Source organism: Procambarus clarkii, chromosome 39, assembly GCF_040958095.1.
Source record: "Procambarus clarkii isolate CNS0578487 chromosome 39, FALCON_Pclarkii_2.0, whole genome shotgun sequence".
Classification (NCBI taxonomy): domain Eukaryota; kingdom Metazoa; phylum Arthropoda; class Malacostraca; order Decapoda; family Cambaridae; genus Procambarus; species Procambarus clarkii.
In genome coordinates this window covers 10254229-10275307 of record NC_091188.1, presented here as the reverse complement: position 1 = coordinate 10275307, position 21079 = coordinate 10254229, and the positions used below count along the sequence as shown (strand labels likewise).

At 50.2% G+C, this 21079-nt stretch overlaps 1 protein-coding gene across 1 annotated transcript in view; it reads right to left on the bottom strand.

Annotated features, from left to right (window-relative positions):
• LOC123760298 (hyaluronan synthase-like protein kkv) overlaps positions 1 to 21079 on the bottom strand; it is a 100764-nt gene that overhangs the window by 73679 nt on the left and 6006 nt on the right. The window contains 1 exon segment of the mRNA XM_045745858.2: positions 553 to 657. Coding sequence (XP_045601814.1) covers positions 553 to 656 — 104 coding nt within the window. The 5' untranslated portion in view covers position 657.

Here is a 21079-nt window from a genome sequence, read left to right as displayed (position 1 = left end):
CCCCCCCTTTCTCTCTCTCTCTCTCTCTCTCTCTCACACACACACACACACACACACACACACACACACACACACACACACACACACACGCAACCACTTGGGCTGGACGGTAGAGCGACGGTCTCGCTTCATGCAGGTCGGCGTTCCATCCCCGACCGTCCACAAGTGGTTGGGCACCATTCCTTTCCCCCCGTCCCATCCCAAATCCTTATCCTGACCCCTTCCAAGTGCTATATAGTCGTACTGGCTTGGCGCTTTCTCCTGATAGGTTCCCCCCCCTCTCTCTCTCTCTCTCTCTCTCTCTCTCTCTCTCTCTCTCTCTCTCTCTCTCTCTCTCTCTCTCTCTTCTCTCTCTCTCTTTCTCTCTTTCTCTCTCTTTCTCTCTCTCTTTCTCTTTCTCTTTCTCTCTCGCTCTCTCTCTCTCTCTCTCTCTCTCTCTCTCTCTCTCTCTCTCTCTCTCTCTCTCTCTCTCTCTCTCTCTCTCTCTCTCTCTCTCTCTCTCTCTCTCTACCCGTGGGACCTTACCGTAGACGCGAGGGGTGACTGACTTACCTCCCGCCATATATGTCTTGACTGAGTGGGGAGTTCTCATCGTCGGAGAACTCAGCGTCGCTCGCCTCCCCCATGGGCATCTGCATGTGGACAGGTGGAGGCATCCTGCGGGAAGAACGGCACTCATTAGCACACTGCACCCGTGCAACACCATGCAACACTGGGAGACAGGAGGTGTGGCACTAGAGCAACACTGGGATCCCCCCTCCCCCCCTCCCAGGGTACAGGGTTGACATTACTGTACAAGACACCAAACTATTCCCACGGTGGGTAATACACTTCACAGATATTACTTTTACAATGGTTATACCCGGTTGTCGCCCGTCCGCAGCCTCACGTTTTCTATGTCTAACCAAAAGGTTAATGTCCACAATACTTCCTGGTGATGTCAGGACAACATACTCAATACCAATAGTGTCAAGCTATGAGGATGAAATACAACAGCACGGTAACAGTGTAAGATAAGTAGCTTTAACTTACACAAAAGGTGTAAGACGGTAACTGACGGAGGAGAATATTAACTGCAGCGTCCTAGATATATGTTCACTATGGTCGTTGAAGACAAGGATATATGTTTGGAATGTGTACACTGAGAGGTGTACCTTGTTCCTTGGTGTATGTACACTGAGAGGTGTACCTTGTTCCTTGGTGTATGTACACTGAGAGGTGTACCTTGTTCCTTGGTGTATGTACACTGAGAGGTGTACCTTGTTCCTTGGTGTATGTACACTGAGAGGTGTACCTTGTTCCTTGGTGTATGTACACTGAGAGGTGTACCTTGTTCCTTGGTGTATGTACACTGAGAGGTGTACCTTGTTCCTTGGTGTATGTACACTGAGAGGTGTACCTTGTTCCTTGGTGTATATATACTGAGAGGTGTATCTTGTTCCTTGGTGTATGTATACTGAGAGGTGTATCTTGTTCCTTGGTGCATATATACTGAGAGGTGTACCTTGTTCCCATTGTGTATATACACTGAGAGTTTTCTTGGGTCCTGGAATAAGTTCCTGACTAAAGTATACTTGCTGGTTACTGAATTTAATAACGCTCTTGTGTTTCACTCAAGGTACAGTCACTCATGCTGTCACTCAACGTACTGTCACTCAAGGCACCGTCACTCAAGACACCGTCACTCAAGGCACCGTCACTCAAGGCACCGTCACTCAAGGCACCGTCACTCAAGGCACCGTCACTCAAGGCACCGTCACTCAAGGCACCGTCACTCAAGGCACCGTCACTCAAGGCACCGTCACTCAAGGCACCGTCACTCAAGGCACCGTCACTCAAGACACCGTCACTCAAGGCACCGTCACTCAAGACACCGTCACTCAAGGCACCGTCACTCAAGGCACCGTCACTCAAGGCACCGTCACTCAAGGCACCGTCACTCAAGGCACCGTCACTCAGATAATGTTAAACCCAGACAATGAACCAAGACGGGAAAAATAACACAGAATCAGTAAATATGATTGTTTACCTCAGAGTGGCACAAGTACATTGTGGTGGAGTGTGAGCTGTGGTGGAGTGTGAGCTGTGGTGGAGTGTGAGCTGTGGTGGAGTGTGAGCTGTGGTGGAGTGTGAGCTGTGGTGGAGTGTGAGCTGTGATGGAGTGTGAGCTGTGGTGGAGTGTGAGCTGTGGTGGAGTGTGAGCTGTGGTGGAGTGTGAGCTGTGATGGAGTGTGAGCTGTGGTGGAGTGCAAGGAGTGTGTGAGTGTGGAGGACACACTCAACCATGGTTGAGTGTGCAACCCGTCCTCAGACCATTCCAATCCATTCCATCCAGCGGTCGACCTCAAATACGCTTTCATAAATTTTAGCAAGCTGTTCAATTAGAACAGGAATTTCCGCAAATATAAATTAATATTATTTGATATTACCATATTGTACATATTTAGGCACTTGTTAGGTTTGGTGTTTAGGTTCTGTTAGTGGTAATCTGTATTTGTAGTACGTGGGTGAAGCATTTACAGCGTGTGTAGGGTAGTGTGGACCAGCCCTCAGGTGAGTGTAGACCAGCCCTCAGGTGAGTGTAGACCAGCCCTCAGGTGAGTGTAGGGTAGCAGGGACCAGCCCTCAGGTGAGTGTAGGGTAGCAGGGACCAGCCCTCAGGTGAGTGTAGGGTAGTGTGGACCAGCCCTCAGGAGAGTGTAGGGTAGCGTGGACCAGCCCTCAGGTGAGTGTAGGGTAGTGTGGACCAGCCCTCAGGTGAGTGTAGGGTAGCAGGGACCAGCCCTCAGGTGAGTGTAGGGTAGTGTGGACCAGCCCTCAGGTGAGTGTAGGGTAGCAGGGACCAGCCCTCAGGTGAGTGTAGGGTAGTGTGGACCAGCCCTCAGGTGAGTGTAGGGTAGCAGGGACCAGCCCTCAGGTGAGTGTAGGGTAGCAGGGACCAGCCCTCAGGTGAGTGTAGAGTAGTGTGGACCAGCCCTCAGGTGAGTGTAGGGTAGCAGGGACCAGCCCTCAGGTGAGTGTAGGGTAGTGTGGACCAGCCCTCAGGTGAGTGTAGGGTAGCAGGGACCAGCCCTCAGGTGAGTGTAGGGTAGTGTGGACCAGCCCTCAGGTGAGTGTAGGGTAGCATGGACCAGCCCTCAGGTGAGTGTAGGGTAGTGTGGACCAGCCCTCAGGTGAGTGTAGGGTAGCAGGGACCAGCCCTCAGGTGAGTGTAGGGTAGTGTGGACCAGCCCTCAGGTGAGTGTAGGGTAGCAGGGACCAGCCCTCAGGTGAGTGTAGGGTAGTGTGGACCAGCCCTCAGGTGAGTGTAGGGTAGCAGGGACCAGCCCTCAGGTGAGTGTAGGGTAGTGTGGACCAGCCCTCAGGTGAGTGTAGGGTAGCAGGGACCAGCCCTCAGGTGAGTGTAGGGTAGTGTGGACCAGCCCTCAGGTGAGTGTAGGGTAGCAGGGACCAGCCCTCAGGTGAGTGTAGGGTAGCAGGGACCAGCCCTCAGGTGAGTGTAGGGTAGTGTGGACCAGCCCTCAGGTGAGTGTAGGGTAGCAGGGACCAGCCCTCAGGTGAGTATAAGTATACAGCCTCCAGGTGACAGGCGGCAACTGTCAGGTGTAGAAGGCTAGAGTCATGGAGGTACACTCACAAGCTCCTCCCCCGACACTGCTCAACACGCGCCCAGGGCCCCCACACTGGTGCCTGTGCCAAGTGAGCCTCCCAGGGTAAGTGCCAGGTGTTTAACACCTGGGCAGTGTAGGACGAGAGTGTATGAGAGAGAGAGAGAGAGAGAGGGGACCCGGGGGTCGAACAGGGGGTAAAGGAAATGCTGGGGGAGAGGGTAGAGAGGTCGGTCAGGACGGGTAGGGTGGACCCGTCGCCCCAGACAGTGTCTTGTGTCCCCTGACATTTCCTGGACACAAGGATAGGTCTTCCTGCAACGCGGGAATCCCGTTTATAGAACAACGAAGAGCGCCTAAATACACCGAATTTTCACAGACTTCATGTGAAAATTAACGACACCAAATAACTTGTTTTTAGGAGCCTTGAGATGTGCTTGAAATGATTCACGTCTGGGCAGACGGATGATGTCATTGGTATGATAATAAGCCTCGCTTAGTTGGTCAATAAGGAATTCTACATTGCCTGAGTCTATAGCCTATTACTGTCAGAGAACCCAGACCTGGCTTAGACCTGGCTTAAGGCAGGCAGGAATGAGGCGTGTGTGAGGAGCGGGCGGGACGAGGCTGCCTCCTCCTGCCACTTCCTCAGCTACGGTACAAGTTTTTGTGGCCGCCGTCTGCTGGAGGTTGTCTGTGTCCTGGCTCCACCTTGATGATATTTCGCTTACTACAAATATAGTCAATAATTGTGTGTTCATAAATACATAGGCTCTTGGAGCCTTACTTCACTGCTGCTAGTGAAGGCTTTGGTTCCGGGAACCACTTACAGTGAGAGTGAATATATAATCAATCACAAATAATTAAGCCGTTTGTTCTCTCATTAATGGTTGCGGGGGAGAGAATGTTGTGAGAGTGTTGACATTAGGCCGTCGTGTCTCCGGCCACAGCTGCCAGCTGTGGCCGGAACAGTGAGAGGCAACTCTCCCAAGGATGACCACACTGCCGGAGACAACGCTCTCAAGGATGACCGCCTCTACCGGAAAGAAAGACCTGAACACCTCCCTCCATTTCCATTGTCGGTCGCCCCCTCGTCCTCCTGGTGCGTACAGTTAGCAGTGAACTCTACCCTTATAGATATGTATAGGGCGCCTACCTGAGACCCCCCCCCTCACCCCCACGGGGTACACCGCCCCCCCCCCGGGTGGATACACTGCCTGTCTTAACACAGCTAGGAATGTCCCTCCCCACAACACCCAGCGGTAATAATTCTCTGGCTCTAACAAGACAACATACCACTTGCATGCTGTGGCTGGGGTGAGACAGTATGTCGAGTGTACACGCCACGAGAGCCTCCCTTACACCCATGGTGGCAGGACGCCCACGCTGGCTCTAGATTCTCACGCCCATGGTTGCAGGACGCCCACGCTGGATCTAGATTCTCACGCCCATGGTGGCAGGACGCCCACGCTGGCTCTAGATTCTCACGCCCATGGTTGCAGGACGCCCACGCTGGATCTAGATTCTCACGCCCATGGTGGCAGGACGCCCACGCTGGATCTAGATTCTCACGCCCATGGTGGCAGGACGCCCACGCTGGATCTAGATTCTCACGCCCATGGTGGCAGGACGCCCACGCTGGCTCTAGATTCTCACGCCCATGGTTGCAGGACGCCCACGCTGGATCTAGATTCTCACGCCCATGGTGGCAGGACGCCCACGCTGGATCTAGATTCTCACGCCCATGGTTGCAGGACGCCCACGCTGGATCTAGATTCTCACGCCCATGGTTGCAGGACGCCCTCGCTGGATCTAGATTCTCACGCCCATAGTGGCAGGACGCCTGTTAAAACCATTAGTTTGTTCTTTTTTTATGAATTTCACAAACTATGTCCTCTTCAGGAAACGCCAGGGCTGCAAGCCGTGCTCCAGGAAAAAGCGTAGATTAAACAATTGTCAGCCAGATTCGTGACCAACAAGACGCTAGGTTCAAAGGTCATTACTGAACCCTCTAAATTTGTTGGCTGATAAATCTGTACCTATAACTATTTGTAAATCTGTACAATAACACATAATGTCTGACACACAGGTGTGGAGTCAGACCTCGTATGTGTACCTTAAGCTAATCTTCTGGTCACGACTCAGTAGCCTGGACCAGGCTTCAACAAGCAGTTCCCCAACCACTGACGAACCTGTGCATCTTTTCTCGGTCTTTGGCGGCTTTGTTTGCATGTATTTAACAGTTTATGAGCGTCGATACTCCCTTATCAAATGGTATTGTTGTCATAAAGAGCCTCCTATAGCTCTTCGGAGCTCATAAACTGTTTAATATATGTAAACAAAGCCGCCAAAGATTGAGAAAAGATGTGGAGGTTCGTAAGTAAATGCGTAAATGCTTGTTAAATGCTAGTCCTGCCTGAGAACTACAGTTTTCTCTCGCTGCAGCTCTAGCCACTGGTAACCATCAAGGTTCCTGACTTGTGACTAGACTAGTACTATAATCAAGGTCCGTACCACTACTCTACGAGGTCTAGGCTCTCTCCTGTACTCAGGTGCTCTCGTGTGCAGTTGGCCATCTCTGGTGTTCTAAGAAATTGTTTAAGACATCTTAGGAGTGTCCATCATTGAGTAAATACATATTTTGGCTCTCAGAATGCATGAAAATATGTACCCAGTGTACTACTGGGGAAAATATCACGTTGAAGCCGTTAATGATGGCGGCGTTTGCTCACCAAGAACAGGTTACCCCGCAGACGAGCGGGTGTTACACCCTCTCTACTCGTCATGAGCAAGACATGTGAGCAAGGTCACGCTAGGTGGAAACGCGGCTCACAGTTGGGTGTGGGGGGAGGGAAGGAGAGACCAGGAAGGGAGGGAGAGAGGGGTAGGAAAGAGTGGGAGAGGAAAGAGTGGGAGAGGAGTAAGAGTGAGAGTAGGAAGGGGAGGGCGAGAGAAGAATAAGGTGGGAAGGGAGAGGAAAAAGTGGAAGCTTAAATAAGTTTGTGTACGTAATACCCACAACATTCAGCCTTACAGTTATCCCGGTGAAGCTGCTACTTCATGCAAGTTGTCAGAGAGAGAAGCGGTAGTTGAGAAGAGCCATGACAGGGGTCACACTGACGCCAAGTGAGGCCACATTGGCGCCAGGTGAGGCCACACTGGCGCCAGGTGAGGCCACACTGGCGCCAGGTGAGGCCACACTGGCACCAGGTGAGGCCACACTGGCGCCAGGTGAGGCCACACTGGCGCCAGGTGAGGCCACACTGGCACCAGGTGAGGCCACACTGGTGCCAGGTGAGGCCACACTGGCGCCAGGTGAGGCCACACTGGCGCCAGGTGAGGCCACACTGGCACCAGGTGAGGCCACACTGGCGCCAGGTGAGGCCACACTGGCGCCAGGTGAGGCCATACTGGCACCAGGTGAGGCCACACTGGTGCCAGGTGAGGCCACACTGGCGCCAGGTGAGGCCACACTGGCGCCAAGTGAGGCCACATTGGCGCCAGGTGAGGCCACACTGGCGCCAGGTGAGGCCACACTGGCGCCAGGTGAGGCCACACTGGCACCAGGTGAGGCCACACTGGTGCCAGGTGAGGCCACACTGGCGCCAGGTGAGGCCACACTGGCGCCAGGTGAGGCCACACTGGTGCCAGGTGAGGCCACACTGGCGCCAGGTGAGGCCACACTGGCGCCAGGTGAGGCCACACTGGTGCCAGGTGAGGCCCCACACAGATGAAACAGATGCAGCAGGCGATGCTTCTCATCGACATTCAAGAGAATACATTTATTCTGCACGTGGATGGTGGAAAGCTTGGCGCTGGAGACTGGAGAGACACGTCATCTGAGCACCGGTAATGTTCCCGCGTTTACCTCTCACTCCCTGGCAAATCTCGCGCGCGTTCCTGCATAGTGACTTCACCAGGGAGAGTCGTTAGACCTCGTACACACGCCTTCCCCAGCCACGAGACCTTTCCCCAGAAGTCACAACACGTGAAGACAACCACGAGACCCCGAGGGGTAAAGACAAAAAAAGACTCCCCTGCACACAACCACCAAAGCCACCTCAGTGTCTCTTTCAAGAAAATGATTTGAAAAACACCTACAATTTTAAATCAAAATTTACTAATGGAAATTCTTGGTTTGATATAAATGTTATTTTTTTTCCCCAGAGGGAATGTAATGTAGACAAGAACCAGCTAGGCCACAGTTACATGGACCGTAGACTTACACACACGTCAGTGCTAATCTTGAAGGCTTGGCGTTGTAGGGAGGAGTGAGGCAGTCTGGCGTGACTGTGAGAGGGGGAGGGGGAGGAATAGTCGCATGCCAGCCTCATTAACAACTTTCAACTGGTAGAAATCACCAGCTGCAGCTGTCGTCCGCGGCCTCACCCGCCATCAAATGTTTCAGTCTAGGCCACGGGACTATATATAGAAGGAGGGACGCATGTTTCCCCTTACAGTCCACTAATATTGTCATGAGCTGTGTAATTACACCCGATCCCCTCATTTTCAACACGACTGAGAGAGACATGTTTAAACTTTCCGAACTAGACTCCTTCGTTGAGGACAATGAAAGGTCTTAGTTCCTGACCAACCAACAAGAACATCATTTAGGACTAACAAGTGTATATACTTGTGTGTATATATATATATATACAAGTCGGGAAGACCTCTCGGTGAACATACTAGTCTCCAGAAAAAGTGGTGTTAACATTCCATGAGCGTGTTGTGTGCTCTCCAGCACTACGGAGTTTCACCGAGGTGGTCCGCGGTGCAGCGAAGCATAAGGTAACGGGGGAGATCTTCCCTGCAGACCTCTACTTCTCGCTCTGCTGCAGAAGGCGTGGAATGAGAGGGCCACAGCCTCACGCTGACTCTGCCTCAGAAGGCGGGGAGGCAGGGGAGGGAACTCCTCCGCCACACCTAGCAAGGGTGTGTGTAGCAACCGTTACTATGGGCCGAAACTTGTGACTATTAATACAATTGTCGGCGCGGCCATCTTGGGATCCTGTTCACCGTGACGTCTGGCCACCGCCGCTGCCCCATCAGTTATAAATAAATTTATAACCTCAACAGCCACAAGTTCACCGCTAAACTCCGCTGACCAACACCTGCAACACACACATGTTCTCCAAGAACTGCAGTACACATGTTGGAATCCTTTCGTTTCCCCTGGCGTGGCAATAATTGGCGGGGGCGGCCCTCCCGCCCCTCCGCCAGCCTGGCCTCCCCCGACAGCTGCCGGGTTCACCTCCTCACTTTCTCTCTCATTTGTTTTTAATAGTATCATTCTCAGTGCAATTTACATTCAGTGAGGAAATATAAATTGTAATGGTTCAGAAAATTTAAAACCGCACGCACGCGCGCGTGCGTGCGGTTTTAAATTTGGTGGACTGATACGTGTGCTTCGGTTGATCACTTAGGAGTCTGGTGCTCCAGCTGATCACTTACGAGGCTGGTGCTCCAGCTGATCACTTACGAGGCTGGTGCTCCAGCTGATCACTTACGAGGTGACTGAGCTGTATAACTGCCGGCGGGTCGCTAGTCAGTCAAGTGCCAGGATCAGCTCCAGAATTGTGCTCTTTTTTATGGCCTTGGCGTCTCGCACCCCACACTGACGACACACTTACGACACACTCACGACACACTCATGACACACTCACGACACACTCACGACACACCTTCGTCAGGAAACCTCCCCAACGGGAGTGAGCTCTTGAGCACGACTGCTGCAGAGTACCCGCCGCGTCACGTGTGATGGACGGGACGACCACAGGTACTGCGGCCGCCTCCACCACGGCTCACTACTTCAAGCATTGAAATCTCCCCGGCATAGTGATCTTCCCCGAGTACAATCCTGATCTTTTCCCAGGCTACAGTGCGTAGCCTTGATTGAGCCCCCCAACCTGTACAAGATAACGTGACCGCCGCTTGAGCCCTCAACCTGTACAAGATAACGTGATCGTCGCTTGAGCCCTCAACCTGTACAAGATAACGTGACCGTCGCTTAAGTCCCCCAACCTGTACAAGATAACGTGGCTGCCGCTTGAGTCCCCCAACCTGTACAAGATAACGTGACCGTCGCTTGAGTCCCCCAACCTGTACAAGATAACGTGGCTGCCGCTTGAGTCCCCCAACCTGTACAAGATAACGTGACCGTCGCTTGAGTCCCCCAACCTGTACAAGATAACGTAACCACCACTTGAGTCCCCAACCTGTACAAGATAACGTGACCGTCGCTTGAGTCCCCCAACCTGTACAAGATAACGTAACCACCACTTGAGTCCCCAACCTGTACAAGATAACGTGATTTTTATCATTGTCCGCCGCTGGCCTGACCAATGACTGACTCTCAAACAAACGCCATTATTCTTCACTGGACAAATTTCAACACTTTCGTGAAATCGCATGATAAACCCGCCATTGTTGGCCGACAACCGCCTCGCGTCTCGCTCCACAATTCGGGAGTTTTACATTTGTCTTATTAAACACGTTTGGAAAATAAATGTTTGCAGAGTTTTCAGTATTACCTGCTGGCTCGATTACCTTCGTTGATAACTTTGTTGCATCAGGTGTCGCCCGTGTGTGTGTGCACCTCAGGTGTCACCCGTGTGTGTGTGCACCTCAGGTGTCGCCCGTGTGTGTGTGCACCTCAGGTTCCCGGTACTCAAGTACACATGCGGTGATGACCTTCTTTTGAGGATAAATTTCCCCGAGGATGTTCATTGGGGTAGTTCCTCGAGGTGGTTCTGTTAGGGTCGTCTCTTTAGGTGGTTCCTTGAGGAGGTTCCTTGACGAAGTTCCTTGAGGAGGTTCCTTGACGAAGTTCCTTGAGGTAGTTCCTTGACGAGGTTCCTTGAGGTAGTTCCTTGAGGTGGTTCCTTGAGGAGGTTCCTTGACGAAGTTCCTTGAGGTAGTTCCTTGACGAGGTTCTTTGAGGTGGTTCCTTGAGGAGGTTCCTTGAGGAGGTTCCTTGAGGTGGTTCATTGAGGTGGTTCCTTGAGGAGGTTCCTTGAGGTGGTTCCTTGAGGTGGTTCCTTGAGGAGGTTCCTTGAGGTGGTTCCTTGAGGTGGTTCCTTGAGGTTGTTCCTTGAGGAGGTTCCTTGAGGTGGTTCCTTGAGGTTGTTCCTTGAGGAGGTTCCTTGAGGTGGTTCCTTGAGGAGGTTCCTTGAGGTGGTTCCTTGAGGTGGTTCCTTGAGGAGGTTCCTTGAGGTGGTTCCTTGAGGTGGTTCCTTGAGGTTGTTCCTTGAGGAGGTTCCTTGAGGTGGTTCCTTGAGGTTGTTCCTTGAGGAGGTTCCTTGAGGTGGTTCCTTGAGGTGGTTCCTTGAGGAGGTTCCTTGAGGTGGTTCCTTGAGGTGGTTCCTTGAGGTTGTTCCTTGAGGTAGTTCCTTGAGGAGGTTCTTGAGCGCGAGGAGGAGGATTTTGTTCTATGTTTTATAGCATCCATTAGTTATGTGTTCACCCTTAAAGAGTGTTCTCAGAATGTGTCCTGTGTGTATACGCAAGGATACATTAGTTATGTGTTCACCCTTAAAGAGAGTGTTCTCAGAATGTGTCCTGTGTGTATACGCAAGGATACATTAGTTATGTGTTCACCCTTAAAGAGAGTGTTCTCAGAATGTGTCCTGTGTGTATACGCAAGGATACATTAGTTATGTGTTCACCCTTAAAGAGAGTGTTCTCAGACTGTGTCCTGTGTGTATACGCAAGAATACATTAGTTATGTGTTCACCCTTAAAGAGAGTGTTCTTAGAATTAGCAGCAATTGCTGATTTATAATCCTTGAAGTTTTTGCTGCACTGCATTTAGTAATTTCTTCTTTATTATAAAAGAACAATTGTTTAACCGCGAACATCCTCATCCGCCGTCGGGGGCAGTGCCCGTGTCCAGCGCTCTCCTCCGGCCTCACTGTAACAGTTACAGTGTCGGGCTACAGGGGCTGCTGAGCTCACTCCACCGTGGGTACAGTGTCGGGCTACAGGAGGCTGCTGAGCTCATTCCACCGTGGGTACAGTGTCGGGCTACAGGGGCTGCTGAGCTCACTCCACCGTGGGTACAGTGTCGGGCTACAGGGACTGCTGAGCTCACTCCACCGTGGGTACAGTGTCAGGCTACAGGAGGCTGCTGAGCTCACTCCACCGTGGGTACAGTGTCGGGCTACAGGGGCTGCTGAGCTCACTCCACCGTGGGTACAGTGTCGGGCTACAGGGGCTGCTGAGCTCACTCCACCGTGGGTACAGTGTCGGGCTACAGGGGCTGCTGAGCTCACTCCACCGTGGGTACAGTGTCGGGCTACAGGGACTGCTGAGCTCACTCCACCGTGGGTACAGTGTCAGGCTACAGGAGGCTGCTGAGCTCACTCCACCGTGGGTACAGTGTCAGGCTACAGGGACGGCTGAGCTCACTTCACAGTGGGTACAGTGTCGGGCTACAGGGGCTGCTGAGCTCACTCCACCATGGGTACAGTGTCGGGCTACAGGGGCTGCTGAGCTCACTCCACCGTGGGCACAGTGTCGGGCTACAGGGGCTGCTGAGCTCACTCCACCGTGGGTACAGTGTCGGGCTACAGGGACGGCTGAGCTCACTCCACCGTGGGTACAGTGTCGGGCTACAGGGGCTGCTGAGCTCACTCCACCGTGGGTACAGTGTCAGGCTACAGGAGGCTGCTGAGCTCACTCCACCGTGGGTACAGTCTCAGGCTACAGGGGCTGCTGAGCTCACTCCACCGTGGGTACAGTGTCGGGCTACAGGGGCTGCTGAGCTCACTCCACCGTGGGTACAGTCTCAGGCTACAGGGGCTGCTGAGCTCACTCCACCGTGGGTACAGTGTCGGGCTACAGGGGCTGCTGAGCTCACTCCACCGTGGGTACAGTCTCAGGCTACAGGGGCTGCTGAGCTCACTCCACCGTGGGTACAGTGTCGGGCTACAGGGGCTGCTGAGCTCACTCCACCGTGGGTACAGTCTCAGGCTACAGGGGCTGCTGAGCTCACTCCACCGTGGGTACAGTGTCGGGCTACAGGGGCTGCTGAGCTCACTCCACCGTGGGTACAGTGTCGGGCTACAGGGACGGCTGAGCTCACTCCACCGTGGGTACAGTGTCGGGCTACAGGGGCTGCTGAGCTCACTCCACCGTGGGTACAGTGTCGGGCTACAGGGACGGCTGAGCTCACTCCACCGTGGGTACAGTGTCGGGCTACAGGGGCTGCTGAGCTCACTCCACCGTGGGTACAGTGTCGGGCTACAGAAGCTGCTGTATCGAGGCTGCTCAACACAACCAACCCGTCACTTTTGCGTCGATATGTTGTGGACTTTTGTCTCTCCACAACAAGGCTCTTATTGAAGTGTCACATTAAAAGAAAAAATACCTTAACGCCTTTGATTTTACAAAAACATTAAGATGATTCACACACATTAGCTTCACCAGGCGCGCCTCGAAGGTATGTGTGATCTCTTGCCGCCACCGAGCCCCGATCTCAGTAATACATCAAAATCAGATAAACATACAAAATATCCATGAGTGAATATTTATATATATACATAATTACTCATCACTGGGGATATACCGCAACGTCTTGAAGAAAACTTGAGAGATGTGATCAAGGCGTCTAGATGAGAGTGGGAAGTTTCCGGTCATTCATTGTGGCTCAAGGTGACCAAATGACCAACAGAATCAGGGCAACCTTTGCCACCAGCCAATTGAACTCTTTTGACAGATTCAGAAGCCATCCACGTAGACTCGAATTTCTTATTAATATGAGATATTATCCACGTTGCGTGAGCCAAGACGCACGCAATGATGGATGGTACAAACAAACGCCAGCAAGCCGCCGACGTGTGGTAATATCGGTACAGGAGGAGGGGGGGGGGGGACGCCTCCACTAGATGCGGCAGAAACCGAAAGCAGATTGTAGGAGGAGCCTAGTGTGGGTCTGGGGGTGACGGGGGGGGGGGGAGAGGGAATGTAGGTCACCCACACACACGGACGAGTTCTGCAGTGAAACTTAACTACTTCTCACTTGTTTCTTCTTTATTTCTGCCAGACTATCCGTCTGTCTGTCTGTCTGTCTGTCTGTCTGTCTGTCTGTCTGTCTGTCTGTCTGTCTGTCTGTCTGTCTGTCTGTCTCTCTGTCTGTCTGTCTGTCTGTCTGTCTCTCTCTCTCTCTCTCTCTCTCTCTCTCTCTCTCTCTCTCTCTCTCTCTCTCTCTCTCTCTCTCTCTCTCTCTCTCTCTCTCTCTCTCTCTCTCTCTGTCAACTTCAGCACTGAGCACCAGAGTCACTGCACTCCTCCAAGTGTGTGCCAGTTACAGTGCCATACTCTGTACGACCATCACCGTCTGTGTTTTCTCAGCCGCAAGGCAACCTGCCATCGTCTACCGTTGCAGATAACTCCAGCTTGTCCATCTGTAACCTCAGATAGACAAGCTGGAGTTCGTGAGAGACACTGGGAAAGAGAGGTCCGTAACTAGTAAGAAAAGTGAAAAAGTGAGAGATTCGAAAATGTTTACAGCATTTACGGCTACAGTGGCGTGAGGTTTGCTGGGTTGTGGCGCAGAGTCCTCTGATGCTAGTGCTGTCTGCTCTTTACTCTCCTCCCCCGAACTCTGCTGTCCACTTATCGACCTGGACTCAGATTCACGAAGCAGTTACGCAAGTACTTACGAGCGTGTACATCTTTCCTCAATCTTTGACGGCTTTAATTACATTTATTAAACAGTTGACAAGCATGAAAACGTCCCAATCAACTGTTGTTATTGTTATAAACAGCCTCCTGGTGCTTCGGAGCTCATTAACTGTTTAATAATTGTAAACAAAGCCGCTAAAGATTGAGAAAAGATGTACAGGTTCGTAAGTGCTTGCGTAACTGCTTCGTGAATCCGGGTCCTGGCCAGCGGTTCCCCAAGTCCCCGCGCCTCCTGTCCATTGCTCAAGTTTTTCTCTTAGTCTCATACGGTTTATCGAATTGTTAGAGCTGGATCATATTTCTGAGGGTTGGTCTTGTCTCACGGCGATGTTAGGCTGTTGATTTGTTTCATCGACGGCAGTTGTGCACTAATACAAAACCCGGAGTTGGTCACCTGGTTCCCTCTGAAGACTCTTGTTGGGACTACTCTGGTATAATATAATTGGATATATATTCTGGTATAATATAATTATAAACTTCAGGCTGCGAATTAACATATTATAATAACATATATTACATTCTGAAGGGAATTATATAATCCCTCAGCCCGTTCTCGCCAGCGTTCCCAAACGTATAAAAACTGTCGTACTAATGTGTCTAACCCTAACCTACCAGAGGACCCACGCACAGAAAACGGGAAATTATGTCAATATCGCGAGCCGCTACCATTTTCTAGTACGAGAGTTTTTGTCTCCCTTAGGTAAATTATACGTCAAAATGGGACGTTCGATAAGGAGGGGACGGGTTGAATCCCTGTCAATCTTCCTGGTCCCAAGAACTAACACAAATGACTATGTCTTCCGCCGAGCCTGTGATCACCGGGTGTGTACTGGAGACTGTGGCATATAGCAGCGGAGAAATGCAATGTTTCAAGACCAAATGTGTCAAAGAATTTAATAAATGCCTGTCCACATTCTCACGTCACATTCGCGGAGGAAATGTTGACTATTTTTAATAGAGAGCTCGTCTAGATAGTCAGTCGGGTGGTTTAAACTGATTCACGGAACTTCGTTAATGGCTAGAATGTTATTTCTGAGTGGGAGCTCCCGTCAAACACACACCGAAACTACGACGTTGGTACAACGTTCGAACACTTTTTAACACCTCCTAACCAGTTATAACAACCAATATAGCAAGTTGTAACAACGTTCTAATACGTCATAAACATATTAAGTCAAGATGTAACAACTGTATTACAAGTTGTAACAAGCGGAAAATAGAGACAGTTTCGGTTTGTGTTTCCAGGGCTAGGAGTTACCTCCACCGGCTGCTCCTGTGACAGAGGACAGCACCACCTCCGTCTCTGACAGTTCCCTGTCTCTTTTTTCCCTATCATTTACAGTGTAATTTGGTACGTTTACATTTAGTTGGGACTGTTTCATCAAGAAAGGTCAAGACGGTTGCCACTATTATCGACCTTTTCTTAGATATTATGTAGCTACGAGTGAGGTCTTCAGTGCTTGTTTGGTACCCCCTGATGTTAGCACGGTACCCCCTGATGTTAGCACGGTACCCCCTGATGTTAGCACGGTACCCCCTGATGTTAGCACGGTACCCCCTGATGTTAGCACGGTACCCCCTGATGTTAGCACGGTACCCCCTGATGTTAGCACGGTACCCCAAAATATTCTCTGAAACAGAATATCAAGTTCGCCTTTTCCCTGCCTCACACCATTTTATCCTTGGTTCAGAGTATATATATATATATATATATATATATATATATATATATATATATATATATATATATATATATATATATATATATATATATATATATATATATATATATGTTGCAACCCGTTCTCGCACTTGCTTATAGTCAATATTTGGCTTATTAATAAGTGCATATGTGACATACTAATTTATTGTGAATATTTGAGTTTTCCTTGAAAAGCTGAATAGAAAACACCGACCTAACCTAACCTTCTTAGTATGTTAAGATAAGCATCTTATTGTTTCTTAATTACAATTAGTACTTAACCTGTACCTATATTGATATTACAGTTTTATAAAAATAATAAAACAAAACTAAAATATTTAAATGAATTGTAAAGTAACTCAGGATATTGTCAAATTTTGTATAAAATCTCTATTGTTTAATAAAACTGAAAAGGAAATTCCTAATATTAAAACTGGTGTGTAAATAAATCGGTAGGAAGAGTTTGTACTTTACAGCAAAATATAACTTGGAATATACCACATATGTACTTATTAATAAGCCAAATATTGACTGTAAACAATAAGCCATATATGTACTGTCTTTTGCGAGAGCCTATATTTCCACGTTGAGATAAGAGTTGCAAGGTTTGGCAGGTCTTGCAAGAACTGAACCTGAGGATCGCATCTTGGATCAAACTACGAGTTACGCAGTTATCCTCATGAGGAATGGAAGGTTGGAGACGTTTGGGCGCTTCTTCCAAGGCTCCTGGCGAGATGAGCTGGACTCTCTCCTTTGCTCTCGTTAGAGGCGGAGGCTCGCGACTTATTTTCAAGTCCATTTATACTGGACTTTCCGGTCCAACGGTGGACCGCATGCTCCAGTACCGTTGACTGGAGCATCCAGTACCGTTGGCTGGAGCATACAGTACCGTTGGCTGGAGCATACAGTACCGTTGGCTGGAGCATCCTGTACCGTTGGCTAGAGCATACAGTACCGTTGGCTGGAGCATCCAGTACCGTTGGCTGGAGCATCCAGTACCGTTGGCTGGAGCATACAGTACCGTTGGCTGGAGCATACAGTACCGTTGGCTGGAGCATACAGTACCGTTGGCTGGAGCATACAGTACCGTTGGCTGGAGCATCCAGTACCGTTGGCTGGAGCATACAGTACCGTTGGCTGGAGCATCCAGTACCGTTGGCTGGAGCATACAGTACCGTTGGCTGGAGCATACAGTACCGTTGTCTGGAGCATACAGTACCGTTGTCTGGAGCATACAGTACCGTTGGCTGGAGCATCCTGTACCGTTGTCTAGAGCATACAGTACCGTTGGCTGGAGCATACAGTACCGTTGGCTGGAGCATCCAGTACCGTTGGCTGGAGCATCCAGTACCGTTGACTGGAGCATCCAGTACCGTTGACTGGAGCATCCAGTACCGTTGACTGGAGCATCCAGTACCGTTGTCCGGGCCGTAATTGTGAAAGTAACGAGTGAACAAGGCGGGGTGATGGAGATTGTGGTGGTGGGGATGTGAAGGTGTTCCCTGTTCATTGCTCCCCCGCGTCTCCTGATCTTCCCGCTGCTGCTGGTAGCGTGGGCGTGGGTGTGGGTGAGGGCGTGGGTAGGGGTGTGGGGTGCGGGCGTGAGTGCGGGCGTGGGCGTGGGGGCGTGAGAGACACAGGCAGATATCGCGTGACACCGTCGTATCCATCACTTCTCTTACACCAATTGTTCTCCTTGTCACACTTACAACAAAAGATAAATGATAAATTCAGGAGGAAATGTGGGTTTATAGGAGGCGTTGAGGCGGTGGTCACCACCCTCCAACTGGTCTCACGCAAGACCCTCCAACTGGTCTCACGCAAGACCCTCCAACTGGTCTCACGCAAGACCCTCCAACTGGTCTCACTCAAGACACTCCAAAAGGTCTCACTCAAGGTCCTCCAACACGTCTCTGTGTTCTAGATTGTCTTACAAAGACTGTATATTATTTTACCTCAACATTAATTTCACTTTCTCTAACCAGTTCATTGTTAAGTTACCTGAAGGTTGTGTGTTAATGCCACCACAGCTGATACATTAACCTGTTGCTACCTGCTCGTTTTATACACGATGTCCTAATACGTCGCATTTTTTGACGGAATCGACCAATTCCTTTCAAAATTGCGACGCATTAGTAAAACGTCAAGCACCGAAATATTGACGATTTCTGTGCGTCAACACATACACAGCCTTCAAACACCCACACACACACACACACACACACACACACACACACACACACACACACACACACACACACACACACACACACACACACACACACACACACATACACATACACACACACACACACACACACACACACACACACACACACACACACACACACACACACACACACACACACACACACACACACACACACACACTAGTATAGTCTCTGCTATGGAAGGCTATTCAATGCTTGAATTTAAAAAAAAAAGACAAAAGCCTAATTTTTTAAGCATCAGGTTGTTAAATGCTCGACTTTAAAAAAAAGTCAAAAGCCTAATTTTTTGTAGCATCAGGCTATTCGATGCCTGACTTTTTTAAAAAAAGACAAAAGCATAATTTTACGAAGCATCACAGACACATAGAGAGCCCTCAGATGCCCTCTCCTGCCCCCACCACAACCTGTTTGGCGAGGTATAACAACCCTTGAACTAGTCTACAGATATGCGCCTTGGTGTGGTACCAGTTTCACCTGCCCCCTCTGACGGTGGACTCGGGGGGGGGGAGGGGAGGGGAGAATTAGAGGGTTGATAGGGGGAAGGGGGGGAGGAGGAGGGAAGGGAATTATCAAGGGGGAAAGAAGATTGATTGATTGATGAAGATTAAGCCACCCAAAATGTGGCATGGGCATGAATAGCCCGTAAGTGGTGGCCCTTTTGAGCCATTACCAGTATCAAGAGCTGATACTGGAGATCTGTGGAGGTGCGACTGCACCCTGCGTGACGGGAGATGTCTCCCGTGGGGAAAGCACCAAGCCATTACGACTATATATCACTTGGAAGGGGTCAGGAGAACGATTTGGGACGTGACGGCAGGGAAAGGAATGGTGCCCCAACCACTTGGACGGTCGGGGATTGAACGCCGACCTGCATGAAGCGAGACCGTCGCTCTACCGTCCAAGTAGGGGGAAGAGTGAATCAATCCGAGACATCTCATGCTATCTCTCACTCCCCTCGTCAGTCTGGTTAATTGAGATTCATTTTGTTGGGTTTTATTCGCTCGCGGGCGTTGACGCGGTGAGAATGTAGCATTATATATTATAGAGGAATAATACAGATTTGTATAATGTTACGGTGTGTAGATTTCTGTATGTTGTGGAAGGTTTAGTTATGTATTTGTGCGTTTCTTTAGTGTTGTTGTTGTATATGTGTGGGTAACTCAAGGGACATGTGGGGAGGACCAGGACCAGGATACATGGGAGGGACCAGGATACATGGAAGGGACCAGGATACATGGGAGGGACCAGGATACATGGAAGGGATCAGGATATATGGGAGGGACCAAGATACATGGGAGGAATCAGGATACATGAGAGGGACCAGGATACATGGGAGGGATCAGGATACATGGGAGGAATCAGGATACATGAGAGGGACCAGGATACATGGGAGGTATCAGGATACATGGGAGGAATCAGGATACATGAGAGGGACCAAGATACATGGGAGGGATCAGGATACATGGGAGGAATCAGGATACATGAGAGGGACCAGGATACATGGGAGGTATCAGGATACATGGGAGGAATCAGGATACATGAGAGGGACCAGGATACATGGGAGGGATCAGGATACATGGGAGGGATCAGGATACATGGGAGGGACCAGGATACATGGGAGGGACCAGGATACATGGGAGGAATCAGGATACATGAGAGGGACCAGGATACATGGGAGGGATCAGGATACATGGGAGGGATCAGGATACATGGGAGGGACCAGGATACATGGGAGGGACCAGGATACATGGAAGGGATCAGGATACATGGGAGGGACCAAGATACATGGGAGGGATCAGGATACATGGGAGGAATCAGGATACATGAGAGGGACCAGGATACATGGGAGGGATCAGGATACATGGGAGGGATCAGGATACATGGGAGGGACCAGGATACATGGGAGGGACCAGGATACATGGGAGGGACCAGGATACATGGGAGGGACCAGGATACATGGGAGGGACCAGGATACATGGGAGGGACCAGGATACATGGGAGGGATCAGCATACATGGGAGGGACCAGGATACATGGGAGGGACCAGGATACATGGGAGGGACCAGGATACATGGAAGGGATCAGGATACATGAGAGGAACATATGGTCAAAACTGTGATGAAATTTTTTTAAATCAAATTAATACAAAAAATTCCATTGTGCACCACATAACGAATTAATATCAAACATTTTTGTCAATCCGTTACAGAGTTTCTACTTACAAAATAAGACAAGGAGAACGATATGATGGAATGACACAAGAGAGGGTGGGGATGGATCAGGAGAGGCTGAGGTTGAATCCCCAGTTGACTTCTTTGAGCCACTGAACCCTGGGTTACAGTGTTGCCACAACCAGCCCACGCCCACCCCCTACCTCTTTAACACTCGCAGCTCCTCGGCCGCCAGATCCTACCATCTGGTCTGATCGCCTGCGCGAAATTGCCGAGGATTTATTGCGAATGGAGACATCACGCCATCTGACGATGGGGGGAGTGGCAAATATCATAACGGTATGGGAGAGTGTGGGTGGTGGAGGAGGGAAGGTGGCAGCCTCCTGGCTGCCCTGGAAGCTGTCACCTTCACATCAACTTGTCTTTTCTTGATTTCTATCCGCTAGTCACACGAAATTTTCATGCATGAATTCCACGCTAACAATGAAGTTTTTTTTATTATATATTTGTTTTAGCCGAAAGATTTCATTTCTTTCTAATGCTGACCGAACACAATGTTGATGCTATTGTTGCTGTAATCACCCAGGAGCCAGCAGGAGGTGAACCACCACCACAGACCAGGGCATACACAGACACTCGCTCATCTAATGCAAGAGTTCTGTCCTGAAATAAAGACTCCACTTTTT